The sequence below is a fragment of the Metopolophium dirhodum genome, chromosome 3 (genome assembly GCF_019925205.1).
Source record: "Metopolophium dirhodum isolate CAU chromosome 3, ASM1992520v1, whole genome shotgun sequence".
NCBI lineage: Eukaryota > Metazoa > Arthropoda > Insecta > Hemiptera > Aphididae > Metopolophium > Metopolophium dirhodum.
This window is the reverse complement of record NC_083562.1, coordinates 4,146,444-4,169,686: the sequence shown is the minus strand read 5'-3', so window position 1 is coordinate 4,169,686 and position 23,243 is coordinate 4,146,444. Positions and strand designations below refer to the sequence as shown.

Genomic DNA, 23,243 nt, shown 5'->3' with positions numbered 1-23,243 from the left:
ACAGGTATAAAATAGTTAGATACACGTAAAATTTAACAGTTTATATTATTTCTTAGTTTCATATTTTATAAGTTAGGAATATAATAAATAATATTATACAGCCAGGAGATGATGTTTAACGATAAAAACCATTGCCAATTTGTCTGTCTTCATTTTGTAATCATAGAAATATTAAAGTTCCTAAAATATCAAAAAAAAATTAAATTAAATTAAATGTTTGTACCTAATAAAATAATAAAAAAACTTTATACTAACTTTTAGCTAATTTTAATAGTTTTTAGGAATTTAAATCCTGGATCTACATAATATTATAATATTATAATAACATCGAAATGTCAACAGTTATACGTTTGCTTTATATCAGTAAAATAATATTTGTATTTGCTTAACTTTTGGATGTTTTCTACATATGTATAAACAAACAAAATATGTAATATTGGCTTATTAAAATAATTAATTTTAACAAACAAAATATGTACCATTGGATTATTAAAATAATTAATTTTAACAATCATATTTTTTTGTAATTATTTTTAAATACGTTTTTTGTTTGAACATCAAAATTATATTTTTATCTATAACTAGATTAAATTAATGTGAAAAATTGTTATGTTCGTTGGTAAATGTATCTAAATAACGCCCAAAACTACCAATAAGGCAATAAAGTAATATATCATTATTATATAAATTGTATTGTGGGTTGTGTCATAATTCTGTGACTTTTGTCTCCTATATGTATATTACATTGGAATTTTCGTTCGCGTGCGTCCATGCACGTACATACTATATTAATTACTATTATGTTTTCAGTCTTAGCCGAGCTGCATCTGGAAAAATCTTAGCACAAGCGATCCGTAGCCGAGTATTTAATACTTTAATGCTGCCCATTATACCTTATGTTTCATATAATATATATTATTTATTAATACATAATGATGTACGTTTAAGAAAGATATATAAAGCATAATCAAACCCAAAAAATTATAATCCATCAAGGTCCGATAACTTCAATCGGCACAAGTTCGTCCCATAGTAAAGACTTTCTGCAAAATTCAAACAGTCAACAGAGTTGCCCTGCTTCCCCACAGACGATTCCATGCCCAATTATTAACCACGACCAAAAATCCAAAACCAAAATAGATTACTAAACATAACACTTACACAAATCACAGGTTCCTTTCCTCAGGAACTTTTAGCTTTAAATTAACCCCTTCAGTGGTGTTGTATTTTTAAACGAAATAAATAAATATTTTTAAGTCAGTGTCACGTGTCTTTAGAAAAATGTGTAGCCTCCCTACTCACAAAATGTTCACCAATTTGCACGTATGGCTGAAATATAGACCATCTAAATTACAATTATAACAACAACAGTAGATTTAAGGTGGTATATTTTATACCTACCTCTTAACTGCTAAATAGTGCTAATAATGTAGCTTCTTTACCGCGTAAAGTATATTTTAATAATCATTCATGTGCACATTTTTTTCTTATTGTGACCATTATTGCATACACATATCGTTAAATTCACTCAAACCATAGAAAAATATTGGTATTATTATATTATATATTATATTTCATAAAATATGTTTAATGCATAACATGTGTAAGAATATGGTTAATCGAATATCGTCTTTAATGCTATTACGATTTACGATAGTTATATTATACTTTACAGAACTTTCAGCTGACTCTAATATTATTATGGACCTACTACTTACGACGTTAACCACGCGGTTGATACCGCCGCAAACATTCTTTTGAAACCGCTTTGATCGCTTTCTGCGTATCTTCGTCATTTATTTATTTACGGGTAGGTAGGTCTCTCGGGTATTTACACAATTTACGCCATATTGTCGCATACGGTACACACGACTATATAACTATCATGTTATTATCATTTCATATACGTATATATAATATATATATATATATATATATTCGTTTATATATTTCTTCAAAGCCGACGGATGGTTTTCTTTCTCTATAATATAACTATTCCAATTCTATATATCTATATCGGTCCATAAATATATAATTTTATGATATATACACATTGACACACTGTAGACACGTTAGTGTGCGCTTGTGGCTCGTGGCACATCCATCACTGCACAGTAAAACGTAACAATTAATATAATTGCATCGATATAAAACGCGATCACTGATACCGTCCACCGTCAAACGGTACCATATCGTTAGAAAATTCCATTTTCTTACAACTATATAATAACTGTATGTCTGTATATATATATATGAAAACCAAACATATTTTGTCATATACGTGTAATTTATGTCTTATAATTATAATTTTTATTTTTTATTTGATCACGTATATTATTATTTTATTTATTTGCGGTGCAGCGCGGCATTAAAGTCATTTTTCGCTAAATAGTTTTATACTTGAATGATTTAAGTTTAATCCGTATTATTCGCGGACTATTTATTCCTTCCACGCACGGTCGCGTAAACAAAGTTAAACACGGTATAGTCGTTTGAATGTCCCCGGGGATGAAATTGCAGCGACGAAACCATATAGTATTAATATTATGTATACATTGAAAGCCTTTTAACCATTAAATCAAACGACACTTTTTCTTCGATTTTTAAATCTATTATATTTTATACAACCACTGAAGTAAAATAACGATTGTCACTCGCGGAACACATTAATTTAACGTTTGATTATTGCATTGAAAGTCACCAAACTTTTTATGGTTTTACGCGTGCTACCTATGTAAATTGTATAATTGTATTAGTTAATCAAAATGAAATACGTGAAACATTGAATTGACGAGTGTTATGCAATTATATATTAATTTATCAAAGTAAAAGACGGGAATTATTGAAAACGAATTTTAACAATCAATAAACAAAAAAAAAAATATATTTTATCAAGCGCGTGAATCGTCGGAGGTGCGTAAAATATTGATAAGTCATAGTATAAACATATTCTATACGCTTGTTAAAATATTTATTTTTTCAATTACCATTACATTTGCGATATGCGTAATGTTTGAATAATACACAGTACATGATTCCAGACAATTATGACAGTATCATTATTATTCAGTCGGAAACCGCTCCCGAAAAAACATAAAATGAGTCGACTATATATTGAGACATCGCAATACACCGAGATAAATAGATGCCAAGAAAATATTATAAGCCACTTCAGATAATATTATATAGACGGTAAGTGGATAAAAGTCAATTTGGCCATTTTAAAATTAGTATTATTATACTGTATGGGTGTATGGCGGAAAACAATTTCTATGTTTGTAGTTTTCTTTATCAAACTATTTGATTTTTTTTGATTTCTTCTTATCTTGAAGTATCAATGAAAAATTTTAAAGATTAGTTGTACTCTACAGACATATTTTTCGTTACCTTAAAAGTAATGCTTATTTGACTTTTTCTCTTTTACACCGCATCCATGAATATACATATTATTATTGTCTATACGTGCACCATTGCACCTACGTATCAATATTATATTATAATAATAATAATGATGGTACTTAATAATATTTTTTTTAATTGTCAACAACAACAGTAAAAACATTAAAATTACAATAAAAATTAAACATATTGACACTTTCCCATTAAACATAGCTTGTGATAGGGGAAAACGACTTCATAATCTATATAACATTATAACTATAATATACATTAACTAAAAACTACAGCAAAAATTAATATTAGGTTGTATAAACAAATAAACATTAATATCTAGTTAAATATACCAATACATTTAAACAGATAAAAAAGAAACAAAACATATATTTAACATAATAAGAATGTGAACATAATATTATAATGTGCACCTTTAGACGCCTGGCTACATGGAACTATTACTGTTAAACATTGCAAAATGCGTACAATATATTATATTATATTTCAATTCACAATACTACGAATATTACGAACTCTAAAGAGTGGAAGTACCTACCTATTGTTTTTATTTTTTTTTTCATTTTTATTTAAACTTCGGCAGCAAAGGCCATTGGGATTTACTACTTATTATTGAAGTCTCGCATTATTTTGGCGTCGAACAGTAGTATGTATAACATTCGAAACGACGTCAATTAGTTTTTAATTTTATCCGTGCACACGGCCAAATCCATGTCATCACAACCCCTATGACCGTATAATATTGTTATCATCTATTACCTATATATTATATATGCATACTACCTATACATGATGCTTACATGTGCATGGCATGCCTATACCTATGTGGTTATATAGTTGTACCGACCCAAAACTATGTTCCTATTGGCGAATATACCAAAGTTAAATGGACGCCGTCGTCACCCGCATGATGATTAGTTGGTTGCACGCGATAATGTCCATGTTATAATTTATTATATGAATATATTATTATTAATGGTTATACAGGTGTAAAAGGATTTATGTTCGATTTCTTCCTTGAGCGCATGGACGAAATATATGAAAGGTTATTGCAATAGTAGATACCCTAACCATGTAATTTTATCACGTAAAGGAATTCAAATTGCAGCGAGCGTATAAGGGGTGATGTTTTGATTGGTGATATAATAAGTAATAACAGAACCCACGGCATACATACACTTACCTAATATATTATTATTATATTTTTTTTTACCGAATAAAACAAATATCTAATATAATTTAATACGCAGCTGAAAATTCCACTCACTATTTTATCAGGGACTTCAGTACTTCACACAAACCATCTCATCTCAAGACAAATGACAATCATGCAACACACTCCTGGACATTCCCATCATATACCGGATATACGACTAAACCGAAACTGATCCTGCAGAGACCAATTACTTTTTAAGTTATAAGTTAAATTAAGTGCTGGAGTCTCAACGCTTGGTTGGTGAGATTTAAGTATACAGATATACATAGGTATATATACTAACAAATTTACTTATTGTATAAATACAGATAGAGTGCATTTCCAAATAAATAGCGATAAAAAAAATTATTATTATATAATTGATAAAATTAAAAATACCGTACCCTTACGCTGCCATTTTTTTTGTTCGATTTCAAAATAGGCTATATATACAATAATGTAGTATATTATTCAGTTATGCTCGAGTGGTTGTTTTGTGGCAACTATAAACCGTTTGTAGGAAAATCTAACGAAACTAAAAAGAAATTCGTTCGTTGGTCATATACAATGGAATATAATATAATATATTATATACATATATATATAGGTACGAGGTACCTACGCATAATGCTTATTGTTTGCATCATTTTTACAAAATTGTTCACGGTCATTATGAAATTGTTTGTTTTCATTAGGACTGCAATAACACGACAATACCTAAATAGTACCATGAATTATACTGATGGAACACCTTATTCTCATTTAGCCCTCTATTATAATATAATATGTCGAAAGAAATATTAATGGGCTTTGCTGTGGAGTTTTACTATATTAAACAGTATGATATTTATGTCATTCCACCCCATTGTTATAGACATAGCTGTTATGTTTAAATTTTGTATTTATATTTTATTACAGTTTAAGTAAATTTAGAGACCATATAGTTTCAAATATTTAGAATTTTACGTACGAAATTGGTGCGCATTTAAGTATCATACATAGCAGCATATATATTTATGCATTTATTTATTTAATATATATTTTACATTAAAATATTCATAAAATATATTATTATCTTAGTAGGTACGTAAATTAGAAACTGCTCGTTCAAATTTCAATCTCTAATAATACATCAACATTTTCCAAAATATCATCTTCAAAAAAATTCACCCTGTATATGTATATAATATACGTTACACTGTTACACATAAATACATATCATACTACGCGCATACTTTATTATTATTTAGTAGGTAGCTATTACGAAACCATTTTTACTGCCTCTCATTTTCTCTCGTTCTAATGAAAATAAAATAGAAACATAATATTATACATATATATAAAATAGCTAGTAAGTAACTATATAGTCACCGCGCGGTGTGGTCCGCCTCCGCTTTAATTATTTTTTATTTTAATGCGAACGGGGAACAGACGACCACCGTCTCATAATTACAATTGTATCATACCGTTCGAAATTGGTTTAATTAACGTTCAATTAAGACGTTTAGCCGTTTGTGCGTCTCGTCTATAAGGAGCGTAGGTATCCATCGCACACATATCATAGACCATGATAGACCTTAATAATCTTACCGCACGCCGCTGTTGCAGGTCAGTGTGTCGACGCCAACGATCATATAATAATGTTATGGACTTATAGTGTACCCCGTAGATCGTATAAAGAGCTTGCGGTTTGCTGCAGGCGGAAGTGCAGAGATGACTTACGAATTTACGCGTTACAGCAGGAAACAGGAAAATATGAATACGACCACGTCACCGCAATCGCGACAACGTTCCTATTTATTAATGAAAAACTTCTCGAGCGTAGGAGTGCTTGCATACTCCGTCGAAAAACACCGTTGCAACGACGTGCGTGTCGTCGTCGTCATTCGTCCTACTTAAAACCGAGTGCAACACCTGCACACACCGACGACTGACCTAATGATTATTGATCAATATTATTATTATATTTTTTACTGAGCGTGACTGATTTAGACGATACATTTCGGAAAAATAGTACAGAAAAACATATTGTATGGACTTCCGGGGAACAGTAGATAAATATAATATGTCTTCCCTTTGAACGAATAATATTGTCCAATGTCTATTCAAATATTGTATCAGTGTGGCAAATAGTAAAAACCCTCGAGGGATGGGGCTTTGGCCGTTTAATACTTTTTATAAGCTGATAATATATTTGAGCCTGTCGAAAAAAATCAAGATAAATGTATTAGAAACAGTGCATGAACAGTGTATGAGTGGACATTGCTCGTGTACCTATTTTTTCAGGGGGATTGTCGAGATTTCGCGAAGACCGAGTGATACTACTGTAGGCTCCCCCGATCAGGGCGATTTGCATTTTGTGCCACTGTTAATTACGCACAAGGCGTAATAACAACCTATCTATGCGGTTTATAATAATTTATCCCACTAATTTATAATGCTTAGGTTTAAATAAATGTTATTATGGCAGGGCTATCATGGTGTGCCTACGAAATGTATTTTGCACCTGTGTAAATTAAAAAACGAAACTTAAAATTTCTATCTGAAAATATTAACGAGGTGAGTATTATTACACGCGCTATAACCTATCTAATGTTGTTTAAAAATAATCAAGTTTACATACGGTTTGAAATTTGAATAAACAATGATAATATATCCTATAGGATACGCGTCAACTGTTGCGTCATCTATTTTTGTTTGTTCGAGGAACATTTGTTTAAATTTTCATAGATTAATAATAATAAAAACAGCTATATATATTTTAGTCTGCAGGTAAACACGATCGCTCTGTATACAAACATAATAGTTAGATATAATATATATTTCAGAAATATAATATTATATTAACGAGGAGTAGAGCCGTAAAGCCGGTATAATATTATATAGGTGAACTTTTCTTTTTCTATCTTCCTTCGCGTGGGTTCCTTACCTCGTGTAGTGTGTCACAACAATATTATTATTCGTATTTATTTATATACATAATAATATTATACAAGTTATCCCCCCGACACATGCCCCGATAGCCCACAATTTTGTTTTTTATTTTACCGCATTCCATCCGGATATTGTTACTAATTCTATATTATCATTCTTGTATATAGCAGCACCGAGCAGGTTTTTAATGGCCCGGAGCTTTGTTGTTGTAATTATTTCATACATAGAGCAAGTCGTCCGGTCCAAGTCTCCGGAATCCGTATTATGCACGAACATGTACAACAGTAAACGGTTTAAAGTCGTTTGACAAAAACATCTGTAAACAATAATAATGAGCGGGGAAATAGCTGGTACAATCTGTCACCAGACCAAAAGCGTTTGAACTACCGTTTATTATCGATCTCTCCTATACAACCGTATTTACCTATACGGTGTGTAGAATAAATAGTGTAAGTGCCGAAAGGTTTCACAATATTAAAACGATGTATTAACGCCCGAGTAAGAGAGTTATTAATTATTATTCCGACGTTTTCCTGGGATAATAATATGTTTTTTTAAATTACAATTTTTTCTCTACAAACAGGCGTCTAAAAATAAAACCGTACGTTACACTGTACGTGTCACTTTTCTCTCGCGTATGTGTTAACAGGCAAGTCGTTTGATATTATGAAATTTGGTGGTGCGTTTTCCACGTCCACTAAAATACATTTAATGCAATGAACTGTTTCAATATTACGACAAGTCAATTAAATTAGTTAAAATTTCTTGAACCAAATAATTATAATAAATATTACAACGTAAACAAAACGTCTGGTTGTGATGTAGTTCAATCGATAGTATAATAATATATAATATTCTACTATTCTATTCAGATGTTCAACTAAAATATATTATTTATAATATTTATAACTAGGGCGTATATTTTAGGATGCTGCACATGTATGCAGTATAATATAACTGTGGATACGCCGCAGTGACTCTGTTTTTTTCTTCAACCCGTACAAGAATGAGAATAGATATTTTTAAAACTCGATCTTTAAGGATTGAGCAATTAAAGTAGGTATACAACAGCTGTATAATTAAAGCCATCTATAAGTACGTACCGTTTGGTGTTGTAAAAATATGGATCCAGATTTTATCTTTAGGTAATTTATATTAGGTAGTTATAATATAATATCATTATAAAGAGTTGTTTCTATTCGCTTTTCAGTCCAAACACGTAAATAATTGCAGTAGGTATTCGGAAAATAATAAAACGTGTAATTAAATTTCCGTTTATATTATAATATTTTCATCCGTAATGTAAAATAATATAATAATAATTGTGTGCGTTACTTTATACAATATGAAAAAAAGCTATTGTAGTAGCCTTGTGGAAGTTAGGCGCGCCAAGAATGCTTAAACCTATTTTGATGGGTACACTACGCGGTGGTGGCGGCGTGGGGCTTGGCCGATGGGTGTTTCTTTTTAAGTATACACGCGCGCTCAACAAATTTTATTAAAATAACAAAAACATGAATTCAGAATTGTATATGCATAGAATTTAATATTATGTTTATACTCGTAAAAAATATGTGTTGAATGTAAAATACTAAAATGTGTATCCGGCGTTTCCCTGTGTAAACAACTACAATAGTTACAATAGCTATATAATTATATAAATATATATATTAGTTTATCCCTAATTCCAATAAAACCACAACACATACAAAAACACATCAACGTCTGTTGATTATTTTTTTAAAAAAATGCGTGTTTACACTATATATAATTTATTGTTTAATGATTCATATGCTAAAAATTTAAAGCCAATATTAAAATCCCAAACACTTACGATGACATTATGATTACATTAATATTTTTTATTACCTATCTATAAAAAGTTACGTCTTTTTAGCTTTGCATTTTAAATAATTTTTGTTTTAAATGTTTAAACGTTTCGTTTTCGTTAATTTGTTCCTCGGCCACAAACACGCGATACAATTATTTTGTATAGACAATTTTAAAACTATTTTAACTCGATACAATTGCATTTGATTTTTCGTTCCAGAGATATTCCAATCATAGGTATAGGAGCTCTGCTGTAACGTTTTACCGCCGCGGTGTGCGAGTTGACAGTTTATCTCTGACTGGAATATCATGATTCATGTTTATGAATGAATAAGTATGGGCATATTATTATAATTAGGTAGGATTGTTATTTGTACATATTATTATTACTATTATTCAAACGACTTCGTCTGACAAAAAAAAAACGAATTTTAATATTTCAAAAGCACGGAGGATAGGTCTGACGTTCAGAATATGTTATCCGACAATAAAACTCCGGTGGAATGTTTCGGAGTTCGGTGACCATACAAAATATAATAGTCGGTTTTAACCGAAATGTTAATTTTAATTTTTTGTAAAAAATCAATCGTTATAGTAATATAGTTTGTCTATGCCTAATAATAATATTATGTATAATACGTATTATATTTAAAACGTAAATATTTGTCATTAAACTTACCAACTGCGCCAATTTCAATATTCCAGGTAAGGTTTTGAAATAATTGTAGTTGATTTCCACCCAAGAGAAAATGTTATTCACGTTTCCATTTTCCACTCCGGGTTTTCCAGGTTTGGACTCGGGATTTTGAACGGTGACCACGGTGTCCGGCATTGTTGTCTTGATATGTTTTTCTTTTTTCACTGATTTATTTATAACGAAAAATTAATATTGTATACTATTGTACAATATAATTGCAGCGTTAACGCAAGATATACCAATAATATTATATATGTACCAATACGCAAACGTTTAAAGACTTATAAGCTCGTCGGTCGTTGCTCGTGTGTTGGCTGGAGTTGAACTACCTATTCGATAATGTTCACGCTGAACTGCGGTCAGCCAGCAGCTACACGGCCCGTATAGCGTGGCGTTTAGAGAGGGGCAGTCGTGTACGAACGAGAATAGTAATCTTCGTTTTAATTTCCATTCAAATGATATTATTATGCTTATGCTGTTTGTTTTGTTTATCTTACACGATTATCACCATCGACATTTTTTCCATATGATATTATATGTATAAATGTATGATCATCATTCATCATTATTCTATAATATATTTCTAAAAACGTCGTATATTATATGTGATGCATGTGCGTAAGATGCTTAGCTTATATGCATAAGGAAAATTACATAAATTTCAGTCCAAGTGCCCAACCCGTTGACAAAAAAGGAAGACGCGCTTAAGGCTTAATAATAAAGTCGCAAAATTACGAAGTCGCAATAGTGTCAAACAATGATTTACTAACGTTTTCAAATTTTCAATTTTATTCTACCTTTTAATGTATTAATTAAATAAATACATAATAAATTAATAACCGTTAAAATATTGTAAAATATTAAAAAACTATATAATATTATGTTTAATACTAACGAGAAACATTTTATAAAGAACATTTGGTCACACATTATTATCTAAAATCTTTAGTGTAAGCTTGATCAAAACGGTACTGAACCGTAAATTATGAATACTGAATTTTCTTTGTGAATAATATTATCATATTTAAAATATTTTTTTCTCATTAATTAGGTGTCTATTTTATTCAATTATTCATCGTATCATATATTTATATTAATTTTAATTGAGCTATTTTTACAACTAGCATAATATGCAATAAAGATATTAATTATTGCCTTTACGCTTTTAATATTTATAATGCAATGTATAACAAATATTTACCGTAGGTACTTAAAATTCCTTTTCAAAATAAAATACACACGAATGTATTCAATCCCTTACAGCCCTAATTTGTATAGTGTCGTTTATGATGAAATTAAATACCAACTATTTTCTAAGTAAATAAACTACATTCTAGAAATTCCAAACAATTAAATGCGACTATTTAATGTTGTTTTGATTAGAAGTTATAATATTCAATAAAATAGCACCTTTATTGTATACACCAATAAAAATTATAATACACATATAGGTATTTTAATACTTATGTCATTGGTTAGTGGCTAGTGCAATAGCGCAAGTACGAATTCTTAGTGCATACCTATCCAACTGATGATTCATTTTCTATATACACCTATGTATAGGTTTATCATATTATGTATGTATAATTAGAATTGTATTGACAATAAAACATTTTCTATGACTTGACGAAGAACATTTTGATCTTATGGATTGTCATTGTAAACGTATAAAAATATATGTAAGTATTTAACATAATCTTTTGTTATACTTGTCATCACGCAACGTCCGCCTACAATGAATCCTTCCTACGTCTTAAACTAAGATTCTAAATTATAATATATTAGAAAAGAATAATCATTACGTATAGATATAATTATATATTATTATTTAGTAGTGTAGAGAATAATATAATTATTTTTATGTGTTACAAACTATAATTTACCCAAATCATTTACAATTAAACGTAAAAGACTAAAATACTTTCGCGGTAACTTTTTATTTTTTTAAGTTAGGTTAACCTAACCTAACCATATATTGATATTTTCAGGATCTATTTTGAAAAATCTCATTATAATATTATTTCAATAATACAATTATGAATCGGCGAAATGGATAGGCAACTAATTGTACACCAAGAACAGTTGTCAGAAAGGTTTATATTATAGTATTTATAATCAATGATAATAGGTAGTGCTTATTATAATCCGTGAGTCGTTTGTACATTATAAGTTATAACCTAAATATGTTTTTGGGCTGAATACAAGATAAAACGTTTCTCGCCGATTTTTCGTAAGGTTTTCGTTGTCATGTTTATTCATTTACAAAAACATGTTTATGATTCATACATTTTCCTTTTAGAGGAAAAATATCGAGTAACGTGCTATGTATAAGAAATATGTATTAATCGTTTCTGTGTCACAGTCAAGTTTGGGAAGTATCAAAGATACAATATTGTACCTTGTATCTTGTATCTTTTTTTTCCAAAAGATACAAGATACTAATATAGTATTATTAAAAACATTTGTACTGAATAATAGTACCAAGAAAATTTAACTCAGACTTTTCAAAGACTTACGGAAAAATACACCGAAACCTTTGGCTGAAAACTGGTGTTTGAAAAATGTACGGGTGCATAAAAGATATATATCTATGCCATACATGTCCGTAATGGATACAGCCAAAGTGACGGAGATCGGGTGGCGATCAACGCCAAATCTAAAGTTTCGGCCGGTCACCAGCGATATACGGATACTGGAATCTTCGGAACAACGTGATTCAAAGAGTTTAATGGACGGCCGCGGCAGGCTGTGTGTATCCACGCCGAATATACTTGTGCGTCCAAATTTAGATGGCGAGACACCAGCTGCAGATATTGGATGGCGATCAATGCCAAATCTAAAGCTTATGCAGTTCACCAGCGATGTACGGAGACCTGAATCGTCTGATTCCGAGATTTCGCTAGAGGGTAAGCTGTGGGTATCTACGCCGAATATCCCCGTGTGTCCAAATTTAGATGGCGATGCTCCAGAGACCACATCGTTCGTTTTGGCACCGGACGAAGAAATTCGTCAAGCGATTGTTTTGTTGCTGTGGTTCTATTGACATGATAGACCAATAATGTAGATTATAGAGTTAAAAAGGTTTTTAAACGCCCCCTCCCCTCCCACCGTTATCTCACTCCCATGTTCGCTGATACTATTGTGTCCGGCCAAGATTCTGAAACCGTTTGTCATATCTTCCATTGTCGTTTGTACCAAGTTAGTCTGCCTTACGTATTTCATGCACTGTACCACCATCAGCTCTTCGCCACCTGTTTGTGCCGTTTCGCTGTACCTATATACCTTCTAACTTTGCTTTTGCACCGAAATAATCTTATATTGTATACCTAATTATATTCTGTGGTAATAATTTAATAATGTAATAATGTATTAATTTAATAACAATGTAATAACGTAATAAAAATGTAATAATGTATTAATGTAATAACAATGTAATCTATCTATATATATAAAAATGAATTGCTGTTCGTTAGTCTCGCTAAAACTCGAGAACGACCGGACCGATTTGAATGAATTTTTTGGTATGCGTTTGGGTGACGCCTCGGATGGTTTAAATTCTCAAATCATCCCCCTAGGCCCAACCACCAGTGGATGTGCTCAAACGGTGATTTAGAGATTTACGGTGGACATTTTTGTTTATAAATGGTTGCCATAGGTTTTAATAAAAACTTGGTATAACTTTGATACTTTAGAGTTAAATCATGCACTTACGTACAAACAGCACGGGGTCCGCGATCTACCTGATAATATACTGCTGCGAATAAGAATTTTTATTCCGGGCAACAGAAAAGTTAAGATGAATCTAGAACATCATACAGTATACACCGAATATTAAATGAGGCATTGAACAAAGTTTGAGTCATATACAGTTTGTACATTTAACGGGTAACGAAGTGCACGGGGTCAGCTAGTAATGTAATAAAAATGTAATAATGTACCCGAACACGTGGTATCAACCTGTTGACGTAGACCGTAGACGCCGTTCGTGTCGTAGATCCGCTGTGGTAATCGTCAGTATGCAGTAGCGTTTACTAGCTGGTGCCCTCCGCTAGCTCACTTTTCTCCTCTAAGAATATTAGCTAAAGTTAGTGTGGTCTAATAATTAGAAGTAATTACAAATAATCGTAAGTATTTGTAACCTCTAATCAACGGGAATGTTTATGTAAAAATGTCTATAAAATTGTATTATATACCTATAAATAATAATTACAAATTTACAAATGATGCTATGCTCTGCTGCTGTAATTTACATGAATAGACGTTTTTGTTATAATATGTACTTATATAGTTATATCTTATATATTACATGTTATTATAATATGTTACTTATTCAAGAAAAAATACAAATCTGGGGTCAGGTACTCAGGTATGCTTGGTGAATCATTCTGTATATTATTATATACTATATAAGAAATAATTGACGTATACGAAAACCGATATTACAGGCGTGTTTTGTTAACGTGTTGAATTTCACATAACAATATATAACCACGTCAAGCGATAGTTTAGTATTTTCAGTGGCAAATAGAATATAGTGTACCTGCAGTATACACTCGTAGAAAAAGTGTCATCTGGGGGAGGAGGGGGGAGATCATTTCGCGGCTCACAACTCGCAGTGGGGCTAAGACGTCTCGTAAAAATGAAAAAAAAAAAACAAAACACGACTAAACTAAACTAAAACGAAGACTGTGAAGACGACAACAAAAAGTAAAAGCTCGTTTTCATCGTGTACACATTTCTATATACTTATATATATATATAATAAAATATAAAATATTATCGATTCGATCGTATCGATCGATTCACCACAACAACAAAATCGCTACATGAGAAATAGAGTGAATATCCAGTATTATAAAAATATGAACTTCATACGCTCATAAAAATTTAATTTGATTTGCTTGTAGACATTTTTTTTTTTTTGACGAAGGTAGACAACTTTATGAGGAATCTTGTATTACATTTTCAAATCTTAGATTTTTAAAAAAGAAAAATTTTTATGAATTTCTAACTCAAAATAATTTGCACATTTTTGTGAGTTTACGTATTTTGTCAATATTTCAACTTTAAATGCTTATAAAAAAAAAATTGTGACAATGGATTTTTATTATTTTTCATCTGTCTTTGAAACAATATATTAGGAGCCTTCTATTAAATTGTCAAGCTTTTTAACCAACAAATAACATTTTATTGATAATTATAGAAAAAAAAACTAAAAAAAATGGAAACTGAAAATGTCCGTTAAACAGCTCAAAATAAGTCAAAATATTTTGAAAACGGCATGGTGTATAAAAAATGTTAATATGATAATTTAGTTAAAATGTCATGAATCTACCGTCATTTGTTTTAGAGTTACACCAAAAACCAAAATCGATTTAGTCAAAAATCGATCTTGCGTAAAAATTCCAGTTTTTCCTTAATTTTTCTTTCGTTTTTCCCCGTGCTTTCGAAAACTACTGGAAAATGTTTACTTTTGACCCCTCTCAAAGTACCAACTAGATTCAGTTTCCTATCAGAAAAGATACTGTTGAAGAAAATCTAAGCATTTTTACTGTCCTAAAAGGTGACGACAGACACAAAAAAAAAAAATGAATAAAAAAAAAAACACACATCATTGTAAAATCAATACATTCATCACTCCTCTCAGAATCTAAAGAATAGAAAAGTCAAATGTCTATAATTAACTCAAAAAGTATTAAAATATTTAAAAAAATGTTGTCGTGTACAGAAAGTTATATCATAAACATTTAATGACACTTCCAAGTATATCTACGGTTTTTAGTTTTTGAGTTACACCCATAGGTGAAAATTAGGGGAGGCTTGGAGCAGTAGCGTATCTAGCGTATTTTTTCAAGGGGGGGGATATACAATTTTTAAAGACATTCAGTATACACAATACACATATTATATTCATATAATTATATACATGTTGTATTGTGTACAAAATTTGGTCACCCGGGGGGGGGGGGGGAGGGGGATTGTGATTGACGAATAAATAATTCCTAAAAAATCATAACAATTATTAATTAACATGTTACAGAATTGTCAATCTAAACAAATTCGTCGGCAATGAATGATTGAGACGGTCAACAGAATACAGATGCAGATGCAGCTGATGCACATTGTACACCGCACAAGTTCATTCGGTCACCGGTCGTCATTAGTCATTACTCATAGTCATTATCAGTGGCGTTGATAATAACGGATGACTATGAACGTTGTGCATTAAAATATTGTGTACACGTCTTGTATTATAGTTGTATATAGTCCATATACATATTACATTATTATTGTTGTTTGTTTTTCATTGACAATTATTTTTTATCTGTTAAACCGTTTCATATGACTTGCATTCTTTTCGATTTCGACACACTCTACTACTGCGGTTGTCTGCAGTCGTCGTCGCCAAATTTATAAATCGTATTTTATTGCCACGACCGTTGTGTACTTGTGTGGTGCACGATGAGTGCATTAAAACGTTTATGTCTGCTGTTGACTACCGTATTTACAATTACAGTCACATTAGTCCAATGCGATGGCGATTTGCTCAGGTGAGTAGTGTTACTTTGGATAGGTAATTCACAAATCAAATATTTACTCATTTTTGTTCTTTGTCGTTTTCAGGGTGAAACTCCATAAAATTGACAGTGTGCGCAATCAGCTCAAAGGGAGGACTTCCAATCTGTTAGGCTTTGTTCAACGTCGCTATGATCCGCTCAATGCCGAACCATTGTCCAACTATTTAGACGTAAGTGTGTATTGTCCTCGTATCTGTCTGTATGTGTTGTTTCAATTTTGATTTTCCTTTTTTACAGGCTCAATACTATGGACCAATTGCTATCGGAACTCCCCCTCAACCCTTCAATGTGGTATTTGATACGGGTTCGTCAAATCTATGGGTGCCATCGAAACAGTGTAGTGTTTTGAACATAGCATGCAGTAATATATTATAATTTTTTTTATCACTACTATCGATAGTCAATACTATTGTTTTTTTTTTTTGCTATATATTTATTTTTTTCAGTGTTACATAACAAATATGATATGGCCAAATCAACTACATATCAAAAGAATGGAACCGAGTTTTCGATTCATTACGGATCAGGAAGTTTATCGGGCTACTTGTCTACTGATGTTATGTCTGTTAGTACATGTTTTTTTATTTAAATAAGACAAATGTAGAGTTGTAGAGTAATATATCAATTGCAAGTATGACAAGGATTTTAATTTATAATAATCGTTTCATTAATAGATTAAATTTAATTACACAATTATTGTAATTGTACCCATACTCTAATTAGTATGTATAGACAAAACTTTAAATATATTTAACAAAATAAGGTCATGTTAGTATAACATAAATAAATATAATCATAAATAGTCATATTTGTACTAATATTTAAAATACAAATTCAAAATAAATTATTGTAAGTAGTGATGACACAATTGAATAATCTAATTTGATTGAAGTGAATTAAGTTATTCAAATAGTTAAAACTGTTGGGTTAATTTGAGCGTTTGAATTAGATGCGTATTTTCAACTACTTAATAGTTAAGTAAACTACTTTAATAGTTATATTAAAAAAATATTAAATAATCTCGGCTGTCCCCATAATTTATTAGTATATTAATCATATAACTTATGAGTAAAGAGTTTTTGGAATTAATTAGTACCTGTGGTTTTTGTTTTAATTGTTATAAATATTTTGCTTAGTAAAAGTATTGTCAATTTATTTATAATAAGTAATTTTTATATTATAATTATTTTTTTTTATGATATTTTGGTTTTGTATTTCCATTGCTTAATTCAATAATAATTACCATTTAGATGGATGGAACGTCAATTATTAATCAAACTTTTGCTGAAGCAATCCAAGAACCAGGATTTGCGTTTGTTGCTGCCAAGTTTGATGGAATACTTGGTTTAGGATACAACACAATTGCTGTCGATGGAGTCGTTCCTCCGTTCTACAATATGGTTAATCAGGGCATTATAAAAAGTGCCATATTCTCATTTTATTTGAATAGGTAATGATGTAATGCATTTTTTAAAATTATATATAGAGTTTTCTGCATTACTTGAAAATTTAGGAATTAACATTATTCAAACTAATTAATTATTAATTTTCTATATATATTAATTTAGAGATCCCTCCAGCACTCCAGGTGGTGAAATAATATTTGGTGGATCCGACCCTGAAAAGTATACTGGACCCTTTACTTATGTTCCTGTTACCAGACATGGTTATTGGCAGTTTGGTCTAGATGAGTATGTTTACATTTTTACATAACTATTAATAAATTTGTAACAAAAAAATATTTTTATCAACATTTATTATTTCTTATAGTCTATAATAAATATTATTAATTAAAGTTTTTACAAATTAATATTCATTCAAGTTTTTATAAGCTAAAGTATTGCATTTTTCCTTTAATGTATAATTAGTGTTAGGTTAGTTCATTAATTCTTTAAATTATTTATTTTTAAAGAGTTATTGTTGGAAATACATCAATTGTGAGTGGAGCCCTTCAAGCAATTGCTGATACTGGCACCAGTTTGATTGCTGGACCCGTTGATAATATTAAACAAATTAATGAGCTTCTTGGTGGAACTGCCATACCAGGAGGAGAATATATTGTAAGGTTAACTGTTTAGTTATTTATTGGACCAAAAACTAATAATGAATGATTGTTATAGATTTCATGCGATCAAATTGATAATTTGCCTGTGATATCATTTGTAATTGGTAGCACAACATTTAAGCTTGAAGGAAAAGACTACATACTGAAGGTGTGCTTATTTTTTTCTCTTTTAATGTTTTTTTTTAAATAAAATTTGTTATTTTCTAATTATTAATTTTTCTGAAATACTTGTTTTTTGTATTCAAGGTGTCTCAATTCGGAAAAACCATTTGCCTATCTGGTTTTATGGGTATTGATATTCCTCCTCCAAATGGTCCATTGTGGATATTGGGAGATGTCTTCATCGGTCGCTATTACACCGAATTTGATCTAGAAAACAACAGAGTTGGTTTTGCCAATTGTAAATAAAATGTTTATAATCAATATGTAGAATAACCAAACTTGGTTTGGTATGCAGAAATGAATGAACTGAATAAGCAAAGCTATATTTTACTTTAATGTTTTAATAATTTTATTTTTAATTATAAATTATTAAAACTTATAAGACTTTTTTTAGTCTGGGACGATTTTAAAATAGGAGGAGAGGTGTAGTCTTTAAAATTTCCAACTAGATTTAGAATTGTCAATTTTTAAATATCGGACCAATTTACAAATCTCAATCAATAGTTTAATATGATGCAAAATACCAAAATAGTTGTTTCACAACCCCCCAGCAGTTCGTCCCTGGTGTTTGTGACACTTGTCAACTTTTTATGTTATATTAAGACTAATAATATATTATTTTCTGTATTTAGATAATATGTAAAATAAATTATATGTATGTAATGAGTGTTTGTGAAACAAAAAAAAACATGAACATAATTTGAATGTCAATAAAACAAATATATTTTATCCAATATTTCTTTTACGGTTTTTACAGTTAAGTATTTTAACACTATTTTCAATCAAACAGCTTAAATGATCATTGTTCAGCATTATTTGATCCTATACCAAAAAAAATGTATTTATTTGAAACATTTTGTTACAGAAAATAAAATGCACTTGAGTTTTGAAGTACAGTGAAACCTCTAAATCCCGAACACTCGGTCCCTGAAATTTTGTCTGTTATTTGTAAGTGTCCGCTATTCAGATGGTTTAAATTGTAGAAAGTTTGTAGTTGGTTCCCAAGAAAACGCCCATTATTGGGAGGTGTCCGTTAGGAGAGGTTTCAGAATTTTTCACCGTACACTATCATAAATGCGCCGCCTTTAGACTCAAACACACATTGAACGTCGAAGTTTTTTCTAAACATTATTTGTTACCCATATAAATAATAAAGGCAGTTATTATTAAAAAAAAAGACACAATAATAAATATTGATACATTGTTCAGTCACAATATAAATGTGCTGGCTTCGACTTAAACGGCTTGCCCAATAATTACAGTTCCAATTGTTTTCGTTTGTTTGTGTTTGCAACACATTTTCGTGTTGACAATAACCCGTTTTTATTTTTTTCTGCATTTAATACAAAATGATTGTTAAACTCAAGTGTGAACTCGAAAGCAGTCTTTGCTGGTCTTACGCGGGTACTGTAATATCGATGAACAATATTATAATATTACCCATAAATGGTTTTAATATCGATGTAAAAAAATACTCGAGACGTTTAATATTATTATTCTATTGACAAATATCTCGACGAATGATATCTGTAGTTCTTCCAATTCGATTGTTCATTAATGGATGGCCGAATATATTATATTTAGCCATGGCCGGTGGTGCATTAATGTTTCTAATTTCTATTCCGGTGCCCGTATCGGATAGATATTCATCGACAAACGGCAATCTATATGAGCGAGTGTTGTGGTAATATTTGTTTTGTCTCAAGTTATATTTTGACCTGTGACATAGTTCAAAATAATATTATTAATTTTCATATTCTCAAACCTGCGATGATTCAGGTACCGTAAGTCGTACTTCGCACAGACTTCTATACGCCGTAATACACAATAATACATTACAGAAGTCTGTGTGGTATTTCATGACCCATTTCGAGAACAAACGCACAAAAGTACGAACTGGGAATGCCGCGGTAGTGGTAACTGGTCAGGACCCGCGAATCCCGATGCGCAGAACTTTTTGTGAACTCTAGCCAAATGAGGTTGGCAACGCTGGGATCCCTACTTCGGCAGCAGCTGATTTTTGAACTTTGGAGTTTGGATGTAGTTGATGGATGATAATTTGATAATAATGATAATACGCTGTAAAGTGTAAATAATAAATAGTAAATTCAAAATCGTAAGTCTTGTATGTAATGCTGCGTTATAGGTGCTGTCGCTTGTTACGTACATTTTAAACTTGTTCCTACGATCCTTCGAATTTCGATTCACGGTAAGCTGAACAACTTCTGGTTGACTCGAGTGACGACGACTCGTCGCTATTACCACTGATATTGGAAATTGCAATGCACCTTTGGTATTAATGCGCATCTATGCCAAGTTCATTATAGCTATAACGATATTCACGATACTAGTGATTCTGTACTCCAACCCAAAGACTGCGATTAATATAAAATCGAAAATATTGTCTTCGAGCCGTGTGGCGACCGCACCGCCGGATAACAAGACCGAGTCGAAGGTTAGCATATGGATATCGGTGACAAAAATCGATCGCGGCCACTTGTTGACAAAGTTTCGTAAGTTCTTCAAGTCTCTAATCAGTCATCGTGGCAAGTGCCGTGCCATTTTTGAATTAAATGTAATAACAGACAATGCCAGCCGTCCGACAGTGGATAGTGTAATATACGAATTTAGCAAACAGTACAAAGAGACACTGCTGACGGTAAATATAAACTTGAAATGTCGTTTTCATTGGAAATCCTATTAATTTGTGTGTGTACGATGATTTACAGCTAGTTCATTATGATTTTCAAGATGTGCTGAAAATAGTCGAGAGTAAAATCGAACCATTGAAACGATTCTTTCAATCGTCAAAAGGATCTTACTACAGCGATGATGTTTTCTACCTATCACCAGCACTTCATCTAGTTGCCCCTAATTCTTTGGATAAAGCTATTGTGGTTGATGTTGACACAGCATTTCAATCCACCATTTGTGACCTTTACAATGTGTTTGACAAGTAAACAAAACTAGAAATGCTTTCAAAAATACTGAAAATAAAGTATATCATTGTTATTATAGTTTTACCAACACACAACTATTTGGTTTGGCCCCAGAACTTTCCCCTGTCTACCATCATATTCTGTGGAAATGGAGAAACTATAGAGGTGATAAGTACAACACTCAGCCACAAACAAATTTAAATGGCCTGAACAGTGGCGTTTTATTGTCATATTTGGAGCGAATAAGAAAAAGCGCTGAATATAATAGACTTATCAGTCCTGAATGGATTTCTAGTGTTGTTCAAAAGTATCTATTCAAAGTAAGCATACACATCTCTCATATTTGGTCTTAGGTAAATTATTGATTTATGATGGTCGTTTTAATTTCAAGGGACATTTGGGCGATCAAGACTGGTACACTCTGGTAAGTTATGAACACCCAGAGTTAATTTACCGTTTATCATGTGGATGGAATCGGCAACTATGCACATGGTGGAAGCTACACGGTTATGCAGATACATTTGATTCATTTGCAAGGTGTACAGAGAAAGTGCATTTATATCATGGAAATTGTGATACACCTATTCCACCAAAATAAAATGTATCCCGATCAAAAAAAGTCTAATGCCGGGTTGCATGAAAAATTATTGGTTTAATGGTTAAATAGAATTTAATGGACCAATCATGTGCTACCAAATCATGTTTAAGGGACTATCAGATCACTATTAATTCGTTAAATGTTAAGTGATTGTTCATGCAATTCGGCAATACTTAATATTTGCAATAATGCCGTCAAATTACTTATTTTTGTACAAATTTGAATTGTTATACCTACCTACACAAAATGTTGACTTTATATTTTACTTGAGTTGTTTTAGTATAATGTTATTGGTTTAAGTTTTAAATAAAAATATATTTATTAATTATTATATAGGTCACTTTTAATTTTTTTATATTGCAAGTTGTATTGTTGAGTTTATTTAGTTTCTTCTGCAGTTTAATTAAATCTGAAACGACAAAAGTATAACAGAAGATTAGGAACAATCTAACATAACAACAGTGAAATTTGATGATCAATGTGCTTGCCAAGAGTAAATTTAAATTTGTTCATCTTCAACGTGTTTCTGTTTATACTTAAAACAGAAAAATCTATTAGCATTTTATATAAAACAAATTTTGGAAAACTACAGATACATTTTCAAAACCAATTTCATATGATTTATCATTGTATATCTCTTAAAGAAATAGATTCATACTCGAAAGTTTTAACTGAATAAAATAATATGATATACGAGCATTGAACATATTATGTTGTTTGACTTTGCTTTAAGAGGCTGCAGAAGTATAATTTTGTATACTTACTATTTACTACTCTAATTATTGCATCACAGCTTGGGCTGCTCAGCATCTCCTTAAGTACTGTATCGCCATG

The 23,243-nt window shown here is 30.9% G+C and overlaps 3 protein-coding genes across 3 annotated transcripts in view; 2 read left to right on the top strand and 1 right to left on the bottom strand.

Annotated features, from left to right (window-relative positions):
- Nucleotides 1-10,445, bottom strand: part of LOC132940276 (CKLF-like MARVEL transmembrane domain-containing protein 8) — a 28,575-nt gene extending 18,130 nt beyond the window's left edge. The window contains exons 1-2 of the mRNA XM_061007776.1: nucleotides 10,327-10,445; nucleotides 10,050-10,231 (exon numbers count right to left, since the gene is read on the bottom strand). Of these exons, the coding sequence (XP_060863759.1) occupies nucleotides 10,050-10,202 (153 nt within the window). The 5' untranslated portion in view covers nucleotides 10,203-10,231; nucleotides 10,327-10,445. The remainder of the gene's footprint in view (nucleotides 1-10,049; nucleotides 10,232-10,326) is intronic.
- Nucleotides 10,446-16,253: 5,808 nt separating this feature from the next.
- Nucleotides 16,254-19,608, top strand: LOC132940274 (lysosomal aspartic protease). The gene is made up of 9 exons (XM_061007774.1): nucleotides 16,254-16,618; nucleotides 16,692-16,815; nucleotides 16,883-17,006; nucleotides 17,092-17,210; nucleotides 17,896-18,095; nucleotides 18,214-18,336; nucleotides 18,558-18,705; nucleotides 18,766-18,858; nucleotides 18,957-19,608. The coding sequence occupies exons 1-9, from the start codon at nucleotides 16,530-16,532 to the stop codon at nucleotides 19,116-19,118; spliced, it is 1,182 nt and encodes a 393-aa protein (XP_060863757.1). The 5' UTR covers nucleotides 16,254-16,529; the 3' UTR covers nucleotides 19,119-19,608.
- A 1,334-nt stretch (nucleotides 19,609-20,942) lies between these two features.
- On the top strand, nucleotides 20,943-22,740 carry LOC132940275 (xyloside xylosyltransferase 1). Its single transcript, XM_061007775.1, has 4 exons — nucleotides 20,943-21,531; nucleotides 21,602-21,828; nucleotides 21,891-22,131; nucleotides 22,203-22,740. Exons 1-4 carry the CDS (start codon nucleotides 21,172-21,174, stop codon nucleotides 22,407-22,409), a joined length of 1,035 nt encoding a protein of 344 aa, XP_060863758.1. The 5' UTR covers nucleotides 20,943-21,171; the 3' UTR covers nucleotides 22,410-22,740.
- Nucleotides 22,741-23,243: the final 503 nt, after the last annotated feature.

What these genes read in the sequence shown, in the direction of transcription:
- LOC132940275 (XM_061007775.1), top strand. Translation starts at nt 21,172, where the DNA reads ATGCGCATCTATGCCAAGTTCATTATAGCTATAACGATATTCACGATA. An exon ending in ACAAAGAGACACTGCTGACG is followed by an intron (nt 21,532 to 21,601) that starts GTAAATATAAAC and finishes GATGATTTACAG; the next exon opens with CTAGTTCATTATGATTTTCA. An exon ending in CTTTACAATGTGTTTGACAA is followed by an intron (nt 21,829 to 21,890) that starts GTAAACAAAACT and finishes TTGTTATTATAG; the next exon opens with TTTTACCAACACACAACTAT.
- LOC132940274 (XM_061007774.1), top strand. Translation starts at nt 16,530, where the DNA reads ATGAGTGCATTAAAACGTTTATGTCTGCTGTTGACTACCGTATTTACA. An exon ending in TGCGATGGCGATTTGCTCAG is followed by an intron (nt 16,619 to 16,691) that starts GTGAGTAGTGTT and finishes TGTCGTTTTCAG; the next exon opens with GGTGAAACTCCATAAAATTG. An exon ending in TACCAGGAGGAGAATATATT is followed by an intron (nt 18,706 to 18,765) that starts GTAAGGTTAACT and finishes TGATTGTTATAG; the next exon opens with ATTTCATGCGATCAAATTGA.